The sequence below is a fragment of the Camellia sinensis genome, chromosome 12 (genome assembly GCF_055761805.1).
Source record: "Camellia sinensis isolate YWXY chromosome 12, ASM5576180v1, whole genome shotgun sequence".
Lineage (NCBI taxonomy): Eukaryota > Viridiplantae > Streptophyta > Magnoliopsida > Ericales > Theaceae > Camellia > Camellia sinensis.
The window spans coordinates 70,859,123-70,869,639 of NC_138972.1; the positions used below are offsets into that span (position 1 = coordinate 70,859,123).

The following is a 10,517-nucleotide window of genomic DNA, read 5'->3' on the forward strand; positions in this document are numbered from 1 at the left end:
AAAATTTTCAAAACATCCGCCAAAACTGTCTTTTCAACACCCATAATGACCTATCGTTTCATTTCTGATCCAACGCCTAATCTCCCCCCCCCACGAGATGTTGCCACGTGTACGACCATGATCCACTGTCTTCTCCCCTTACCCAGTCTTTTCCACTTCAAATCACCACGTGACACGCCGCCTCTTGAGCCCCGCGCCCCTCCACCTTACCCTTTGCGGTCGGCCCTCCTTGTGGTCAGACCTTCCACTCGGCCAACCTTCACAGTCAGCCCTCCTCGTGGTCGGCCCTCCCACTCAGCCAACCTTCGCGGTCGGCCCTCCTCGTGGTCGGCCCTTCCACTCGGCCACGATTCGCGGTTGGTCCACCTCATGGTCCTCCCTTCCACTTGGCCACAAATCGCGGTCGGTCCACCTCATAGTCCTCCCTTCCACTCGGTCCACCTCACAGTCGGTCCACCTCACGGTCAGTCCACCCACTCGGTCACCGCTGCCGGTCGACCTCCATGCTGCCAATCTCTAACACCCTTATTCTCTTCATTAGTATTCCCTTCGTTGGACTAAAGCTGCACTCGGGAATGAGGGACTACTGACGTGGGTAAGCCCATAAAGGCCATAACCCACTATGAACAACCCAAGCACATCACTTGGAGCCCAATACATAACCCAGCTGGTGAAGTCCAGAACAACTGGAATCCAACGTGGCATAAAGAGCCAATGACATTCAGACATATGGCAGGTAAAGGACAAGCCACATCAGCAGACAAAGATCTGCAAAGTTATTGCCACTGCACATCGCCATTAATGCAGCCCATCACAACATTTATTACGACAACACCTCTCCGTCGGAATAGCACCCCCTTACCCTGAACAAGGTATGCTACAACATAGACTTTCAGCCAAAATGGCAGGTCGGAAGGGACAGCGAAATGATGACCAAAGGATATAAGCAAACGTTGAAGACAAGAAGAAGGTTAAGTTTTCTATCTCCAATTCATATCTCTACATTACACTTCTCTCTCTCTAACTTGCTCGTCGAAGGGTTCGCTGGGGGACTCCCCGTTCCCCTGTTGAACTTGTATGCAGGTTCTCTGGTGGACTTGAACACCCAGTTACTGGTTGAAGAAGCGTGGATCAGTCCGACCCATTCCACCTAGGACCCATTGTGTAGTAACTGTATCATCAGATAGCATTAAAAAAATTATGATTTGTATGATTGAAATTATCTCCTTTTGTTTATAATTTTATTTTTTAATATGATTGAAATTAGATAAACATAAACACTTACAAAAAGAAAAATGTGCTTGTAGTTTGTTCAATGGTTTTAAATAATCTTTTTTATTTACTATTTTAATGGTTATTTTTTTCAATTATTTTTTTTATTATGAGAAAAATGCCATTGTAGTTAGATAGCATTAAAAAAATTGTGATTTGTATGATTGAAGTTATCTCCTTTTATTTATAATTTGATTTTTTAATATGATTGAAGTTAACTCACAAAAAGAAAAATGTGATTGTAATTTGTTCAATGGCTCTAAATAATATTTTTATTTACTATTTTAATAGTTCTTTTTTTCAATTATTATTTTTTATTATGAGAAAAATATGATTGCAATTAGATAGCATTAAGAAAATTGTAATTTGTATGATTGAAGTTATCTCCTTTTGTTTATAATTTGATTTTTTTAATATGATTGAAATTAGATAAACATAAGCACTTACAAAAAGAAAAATGTGATTGTAGTTTGTTCAATGCTTCTAAATAATCTTTTTATTTACTATTTTAATGGTTCTTTTTTTCAATTATTTTTTTATTATAAGAAAAATGTGATTGTAGTTAGATAGCATTAAAAAAAATGTGATTTGTATAATTGAAGTTATCTCTTTTTGTTTATAATTTGATTTTTTAATATAATTGAAGTTAGATAAATATAAACACTCAATGGGGTTTTAAGCAAAAGGGGATTTTTAACCTCAAGGCCTGTGGGAGTTTCAATATCTCAATCTGAATTTTTAAAATTTTTTATTAAAAAAAAACTCAACATTTATTGATTTGGTCAAAATCCCCTGATCAACATTTATTAATTTTTTTCAATCCACATGCTTGCATTTATTGATTTGGTCAAAATCTTCTGATCAGCATTTAAAATCCCCTCATACAAATAACTATAGATACAATCTGTGTATAGTTACTGCAGCACTCTTTTTAACTTCTCTCATACACTATGATTAGTGATAAGATTGTTAAATTATTTTTATAAAAAATTTTAAAAAATATAATTTATATATTAAAAAAATCTAAAATAAATATAAATATTTATAATTTTTCCGTGCATAACACCGCTGATAAGCTAGTATAACTAATAAGTCCAAGTTTATACACGATGGTTGGACGTTTTTCACAAGGAATTATGTGTTTGATTTATTGGGTGGTGAGGCAATAAAATATGTTACGTCAAGTCTCAACATCTTCATAAAGAAAAAGAGATAGGGCACACAATTTGGTCAAATATTTGTATGTCTTACATCATATTCAATAATGTGCTGCAAGAACAAGTCATAAATGAGGAGTTCGGATCCTCTCCTTGAGGAGGGTCCTTGAGTTCATGCGGGCAACGGCTCAGATCAGCCGTTGGTCATCCAACGGCTCTAATAAAAAAAAAAAAAAAAATTAAATTTTTAATGTTTTCGACTTCCCGCCCAAACAAAACAACAACACAGCCTTACTGTCTCACTCTCTCACTCTCTCAGTTTCAATGAGCCTTACAGTCGATCGTGGTCGTCCACCGAACCTACCCTCACCGGCGAACCGGCGACCAGTCCCAACGGCGACCCCACGACGACCACAGCTCCACCGCTTCAGCCTCTACGCTGCGTGAACTCCACCGCGACGACCACCATCAGTTCAGCATAGATCACGAACCAGGTTGGTCTTCAAACGTCTGAAATTAAGAAGTTGGAGTCTGAAAAAATGTAGGGCTTTTAGAGTTCGAATTTCTGAACAAATTTAGGGATTTTCAGATTTGGAATTTCAAAATTAGGGCTTTGATTTGGGATTTTGAAACGTCTGAAAAAATTTAGGGCTTTTAGATTTGGAATTTCAAATTTAGGGCTTTGATTTGGTTTCCTCTTCTTCTTCTTCTTCTTCTTCTTCTTTTTTTTCCATCTCTGTCCATATGCATCACATTGGTTTGATTTTCACAGATCTTTTAATGTCCTAAATCTGTCTAGAATGAGGATTTGATTTTCACAGCTTGTATGAATCTTGATATTGTTTACAATCAGAAATAGGTATACCATGATTGGAGTGGGCTAACAAGAACACACAACTGGGTTTAATGCCAACCTTCCATTGTATGTTTTGTTAAGTAATAGATTGTGAGAATATACATGATTTCGAATAGATTGTGAGAAAAATTAGAAATAGGTATACCATGATTTATATACTCCAAACATTGCTAATTTTTATATACCATGGTATTGTATGATATCAATGGTAAGACCTTCCATTGTATACTATGTGATTTATATACCATGAAATAGGTATACCATGATTTATATACTCCAAACCCAGCATTGCTAATATGTCTTACTAATTTATATACCATGATATACCATGATTTCGAATACATTGTGAGAAAAATTAGCAATGTCATATCATTTGTTTATATACATTTGTTTATATACCTATTTGAGATCATTTGTCATATCATGGTATACCTATTTGTTTATATACATTTTCTACATATTTCACTACGAATATGTTGAACTAACAATCTGCAATCTGCAAGTCATGTTGAACTAACAATCTGCAAATATGTTGAACTAACAATCTGCAAGGTGCAAGTCATGTTGAGAGCTGCAAGCTGCAATCTGGATTTTTGACAATCCTTATGTCCATATTTTCTTTTATTATGTGTGGAACTAACAATCTCAAATAAGAGTATTAGAATTATGATTTCACAATAAAAAATAGGCACATGATAAATTCATTATTTCCAAATAAAGAGTACTAGAATCTAGATTTTAAAAGTATATAGAGTCAATACACTCAACTCCACTCTAGAAGGTTAGAATAAAGATTTTGTCAAGTCTCTCATAGAGCACATTTTGATTAAGGGCCAAAATTTGTTTTTAATGATAAATATATTGACAATAACCTCCAATAATCCACTAACCAATTGATTGATAAGAAATGTAGTTTGACAAATAACTAAGAGCCCAATACCAGAAAAGCATTGCATAAGACACATAATTAATGAAAAATCAAAACAAATGTGAAATTGTTTTTTTTATTTACTCTGCATAAGACAAATGTGAAAAATCAAAGCATTGCATAAGACACATAATTACTCTGCTCCATGTCTTAATGTAATTTTTTTAATCAAATTTATTTATTTATTTAAATTTAATCATCAACGTAGTAAGGATTACATTAGAAAGCTCAATGGTTGACTCAAAAACTGAAGTTCCCACTTGCTCCTAATGCACACCCATGTCTTCAAAAGTAGCAACCACCATTGATGGCAATCCTTGCAAGCGTATTTTGTTTGGCAACAATTGAAAGTAGTTTTTATTTTTTTTGGGTTCATATTTGTGTCTCTGCACAGTGCACCACAGCCTTACCAAGGTTAAAAGGTATCCATTCAAATGCCTCCCAAGAAAGTGTTAAGTTTGTGTCACAAATTTTGGTTCACTCCATATGAAAGTTAAAATTGAAACCTGGGCTGTATGACCCTAGAAAAGGAGGTCAGGGCAAAACCATAACAAAGCATATTTATAAGATTATTAATTATGAAATTATCAATTTATTTGTTGAATCAGTCTAAGATTATGATACATTTTGTTATATTATTAGTTTGGATTTCAATTTTCTTTACTAAATGTAAAGTGATACATTTTGTTATATTATTAAACCAAAAAAAAAACACATAATTATATGTTTATTAGATCATGTAAGAATCTTAAAAGACAAAAATCTAGTTATAAAAGACAAGAATCTTAAAAAACACATAATTATATGTTTATTAGATCATGAGAAGGGCAGTAGCATTGTTTTCCTGAATTCAGTGCAACTAAACACTTTGAGACCTAATCAATTTGTATGTAGAACTAGAATGCTGAATAACAGATAGAATAGGTTTTTATGAGTCCACTACAATGTTGGTTTCAAAACTAAATTGGTTTCTCGAGGGCTGACTGTTTGTGTTGTATTGTCGATGTAGATTTAGAAATGGCTTCTTCTTCTAATGACAACAGCAACATAAGATTAAAACCGAGAATGTGCAATTGTGGAAGAACAGCTGCCATACATATCGTAAAAACTAATGAGAATGGAAATAAAGGGCGTTTGTTCTTTGTTTGCCCATCAAAATATGTAAGTATTGTATTGGAAATATTAAATATGTAAGTAGTCACAATTTAATTTGTTTTAATAGACTAACTAATTGTTGGTTGCATTGTAGACTGAAAATCCCAATTGCAATTACTTCAAGTTCGTGGCTGAAGATGACGAAGATGTGACTTCCACAATCCGTTCCAACACTAGAGCTTCTGATGGTGTTACAGTAGAAGACTTTAACGAGCTGAGGAGGAGGCTGTATGACGTGGAAAATGAACATGGCGACTATGGTCGAAGGCTTCGAATGGTGGAAAATATTTTGAAGGCGATGGTGTATTTGATTGTATTTGCTTTACTTTTGTACTTTATGATGTAATGTTATTATGGATTTATGGATTTAAAGTTATTATGGATTTATGGATGTAATCTACTTTATGATGTAATGTTAGTATCCGAAAAATTTAACTAATGTTATTATGGATTTATGATGTTTGTACTTTATGATGTTTTTATGAATGGAATTTGGGAAGTTGGGAATGATTTGAGATGGTTTTTAAATGGTTTATTGTCCTAGTGGATTTAATGAACTTGGGAATGACTTGGATTTTATGAACTTGGGAATGTTTTCATTTACAGGACAATCTGTGACATGGTTTTTTGTAGGCTGGTTCTGCATGTATGTTGGTTGTGAAATCTGCTACTGTTTATTTTGCATAGGCACATTTCACATGTTCTGTTGCATATGAACCAAATTATAATTGTTCACTTTTAGTAATTTATCAACAGTTCTTCAGTGTTAATACCTTTGAGTGATCTAATTGTGAAGTAGCAGAAAATATTATGTTGGTGTACATGTTGCTGGTGTGCAAAACTGGTGTACACCATACCAGCAGAATGAATTCACAAGAACCATATGAAACCATGATTCACACTTTACACCTCACACACTTCACACCATACTAGCATTTCTGTACATCCTTCACACTTCACACCTCACACACTTCTAGTGCTCTAAGTGTCCAGCATACCAGAAACAATGAATACAGATTAGAACCAGCATAACTGGTGTACAGATCAGAACCAGCATAATTGCTGTGCAAAACTGGTGTACATCACCAACCCTGAAGCATGCAGAACTAGAAGCATGCAAAACCAGATTAAACAGCCCCAAAAACCTTTGAGAGCAGAGGAACCAGAGAACAACCAAAAAAAAGACACCCAGCATACATCAACCATACATTCAGAACCATTCAGAACCATGCATTTAGAACCATACAGCCAATGACTTGGTTTTTCCTCTGTTATGGATAAAAAATCCTGCACTTATATTATTTGGTTTTGCCTCTGTTATGGATCAAAAATTCTGCAATGGTCATTATTTTAAGTGCAGGTGTTTGCTCACAATGACTTGCTTTCTGGAAATCTGATGCTCAATGATGAAGAGGGTACATACAACCAGAACTTACATCTGCACTTATTCCTCATTTCTCACTCTCTATCTCCCTAAACATTCACTCACAAGTCACCAAGTTCTCTATGTAATCAAAACACCAGAGCAGAACCAGAAGCATGCAGAACCAAAATTTTGCTCGTCCACTGCATACCAGATCAAAAATTCTGCAATGGTTCATTTTTTTTCCCTTAAACTTCACAGAACCAGAAGCATGCAGAACCATAATACCTGTGCATACCAGCAGAATAATTGTAGAACAAGACCTGTGCATACCAGCAAAATAATTGCACAACCAGACCTATGCATATCAGCAGCACACTTCACACTTCACACTTCACATAACCATTACAGCACATTTCACACTTCACAAAAACAGATCATGTCCAAAAACAGAACATGTCCACAAATAAGGATCAAATGTACGAAAACAGAATCATGTCCGTACCACATAAAAAAAAACAGATCAAATGTACACCATAACAGTTTAACACATACAATCCATAACAAGTTAAATTAAAACATTGGTCCATCAAAAATGTTACATTGCTTCAACCCATTAACACATACAATCCATTAAAAAGACTAATGTATGACTTTCTAGCAGCAACAGAATAACCATCACTTTCCAGCAGCGACAGAATAACCATCAATTTTAGAGGCTATGACTTCACTGTTCAGCCCAATTTCAGCATCAGTTTGCCTCTGTTTCTGCTTGTCCATAGCCTAAAAGGGAAAATGTTCAAATTTCTCAACAAGTGAATACATGGTATGACGGAATTTTCAACAACTATAAATATAATAAAAATTAAAAAGATAGCAAAGACGAACCTGACTACACATTGGGGTAGTTGATTCTTGAGAATATCGAAACCCAATGTCATATCCACATGAACCTTGAAGTAGTGACTGGAATGTTGATCCACTAGAATGCAGGTGAGACATTGAATTTGGCAAATAATTTGGCACAACATACATGTCCCGCAAATTGTTCGCCTACAACAATGTCATATATTAGGCTTCGCAATCATGGTTTGAGTCACATATTATATCCACAAAAAAAATACAATGTTAAAGTAAGACTTACATGATATGTGGGATACATCAATGGCGGAGGAATAGAATTACCACCCATGGGCAAAGATGGAGGAAGAGGATGAAGGGGAGGAAGAGGTTGAAGAGGAGGAACATGTTGACGAACATAGATATCTCCTCCAACAGATAATGGAGAAGGTGCAACTGTTGGACTTGCAATAGATTGTGACGAAGCCAAGCTGTTAGCACGGGATTTTTTTTTGGAGTTCGCTACCAACGCCGCTTCGAATCCACCTTTGACCCTCCTTTTGCCCTTACTAGTTGCCACCTTTTTCTTCAATCCTTTTGGTTGCACAACATGATTCACATCTTCGCATTCCACTTCAAAGCTTTGGGTATCATCATCATTACGTGCTTCATTTCCAACACCAAAATGAGCACTTAACTTGCCTTCAACATCTGCACCTAATGTAGCAAGCTGTGCAATACAAAAATCATATGTTTCTTCAGTTTCAGCAGCTCTACTTGCTACTGCTCTAAATGCAGTCATCAATGTCTTATACCGCGAAGCTTGTTGGAATTTCACATCTACTTGAATGTCATTTTCGTTAATGTGCTGCACAGTTTCGGCTCTTGCTTGTTTGGTCCACCTCTTCAGAATGTATTGTGGAGGAACCTCTTTCATCTTCAATACGTCTCTAATGACCTTCAACGAGTGAGAACACAAGATTCCTTCCCTTTCAAACTTTGTACAATTACAACCCAAAGAGCCATCCCTCTCCAACTTCACTTTCCTTGCATGTTTGTTACCAACATCAACAACTGTGTAAATGGTACTAGCTTCGCCATATTCAATTGCTTCTATGTCTGATTCAATGGATTGAAAGTACTCATTTTGAAATTCCTCAAAGATCTTTTTTGTGTAGACGTTACCCATTTGAATTAACATTTTTATTGTTGCTTTCACCTTTGGTAACCTTTGGCACAAAGCATAGGCCGCTTCTAACTCCTTGTATCGCTTCTCATAAAGTACCCTTTCGAAATGCATGAAGAATTCATTTAAGTTGAAATCCGAACGAATGTAATCTTTCAAAAAAGCATTAAAAGATTCACTAAGTTGTGTGGTACTCATTCCCGCAGCCCATGTTGATCTAACATAAGGCCATCCCCATTTTTCTTTCACCGCAAAAGTCAATTTCAACCAATGGTTTTCATGCGCATCATATTTATCAAGCATTTCCGCCCACTCTAATTTCCATTGATTTGCATCTTCAATGTGAAAGAAGAATTTATTTAGTACACCCTTGACCCCCTTATCTTGGAACAAACAGTTAACATGTTTTAATGCATTTTGCATCAAATGCCAAGTACACAATCGGTGACTTGTGTCAGGCATAACGATGGGTATGGCTTTAGCCATTGCAGCATCTTGATCGGTGAACAAAGTTTTCGGTGCCTTCCTTGACATAGCCTGTAGAAAGTTTTCAAACAACCATACAAATGATTCGGCGGTCTCATCATACAACAATGCTGCACCAAATATAACTGTTTCCCTGTGATGGTTGAATCCCACAAAAGATGCGAAGGGTCTATGTTCTTTGTTTAACTTGTAAGTCGTATCAAATGTGACAACATCACCAAATTGGGCATAATCCATGATCATTTGTGCATCGGCCCAAAACATATTCGTTATTTGCTCCTCATTATCTAATTGAACAGCATAGAAGAATGAAGGATTTTGCAAAGATTTTTCTTTAAAGTATTGCAACACATTGCCTACTTCCCCATATGCTAAACTTTGTTGTCTTTTGGTTCTCAAATAATTTTTAGAATCTAACTTCGTAAAACCAAGACATTGCCTTCCACCAGCTTCCCTACCCATGAGTTCAAAAGACTGGCCTAAACGAAGACCAGATTGTGCCGCTAAATCTAATTGAATTGCTTGGGTAGTGGAGATCTTTCTTTGTGATGGCAACATGTGGGCACACTCAGGTGATACAAGATCGTGGTTGTGTTTTTCTTTGAAATCAGTCACAACATATTTTCCATTACCCTCATGTAATTTAATATAAAGTCGAGCCTCACACCCAGTCCTAGTTTCAGCTCTAGAGTTTTTTGACAATGGGTCTCGCTTGTCAACCTTTCGAAATCCCTCCTTGTTGCAAACCAAAAGTCTATGAATAAGTTGATTAGTGAACTTGTCCTTCTTACAATAATCTCTTCTTATGCTAAAACCCATTCTTCCTCCATATGTATTATAAAATTCATACGCACATTGTTCAGAATCAAATATCATTCCCAATTTTGGCTTCCAATCACAGTCATTCTCAGGTTCCATATCGATATCAAAATGCAACTGAAAACCCATATAAATAAAATCTTAAGTTAATGATAGTTGAGCTTCTTAATAAGATTTTTGGGTTGCAGTTAATAACACAAGCATTTTAGTTATTCATAACTAGCAGACCCAAGTATAGTTCCATAAGTTTCCTATTCAAAGTCAATAAAAATATCCACAAACCCAACCTCAAAAGAGTTTTCATAAAATCTTGTTTTCCAGAGATGACCGAGGTAAAGACATTAGATTAATGGGATGGAAATATGAGTGTCATATATCTTTCAGGCTAAAGGTCGGTATGTGATATGGAATCACGAAAAAGGCCAAGTAAAAAAAAATGGGGTTAGCCAAATCAT

At 35.8% G+C, this 10,517-nt stretch overlaps 1 protein-coding gene and 1 long non-coding RNA gene across 2 annotated transcripts; one reads left to right on the forward strand and one right to left on the reverse strand.

Annotated features, from left to right (window-relative positions):
• The first annotated feature begins 2,635 nt into the window (after positions 1 to 2,635).
• On the forward strand, positions 2,636 to 5,878 carry LOC145804180 (uncharacterized). Its single transcript, XR_014345805.1, has 3 exons — positions 2,636 to 2,923; positions 5,223 to 5,374; positions 5,463 to 5,878. It is a non-coding gene; the product is annotated as an uncharacterized LOC145804180 (long non-coding RNA).
• A 1,396-nt stretch (positions 5,879 to 7,274) lies between these two features.
• Positions 7,275 to 10,314, reverse strand: LOC145804181 (protein FAR1-RELATED SEQUENCE 5-like). The gene is made up of 3 exons (XM_082897923.1): positions 7,876 to 10,314; positions 7,620 to 7,784; positions 7,275 to 7,514 (listed from the first exon to the last, which is right to left on the reverse strand). Exons 1-3 carry the CDS (start codon positions 10,189 to 10,191, stop codon positions 7,410 to 7,412), a joined length of 2,586 nt encoding a protein of 861 aa, XP_082754049.1. The 5' UTR covers positions 10,192 to 10,314; the 3' UTR covers positions 7,275 to 7,409.
• Positions 10,315 to 10,517: the final 203 nt, after the last annotated feature.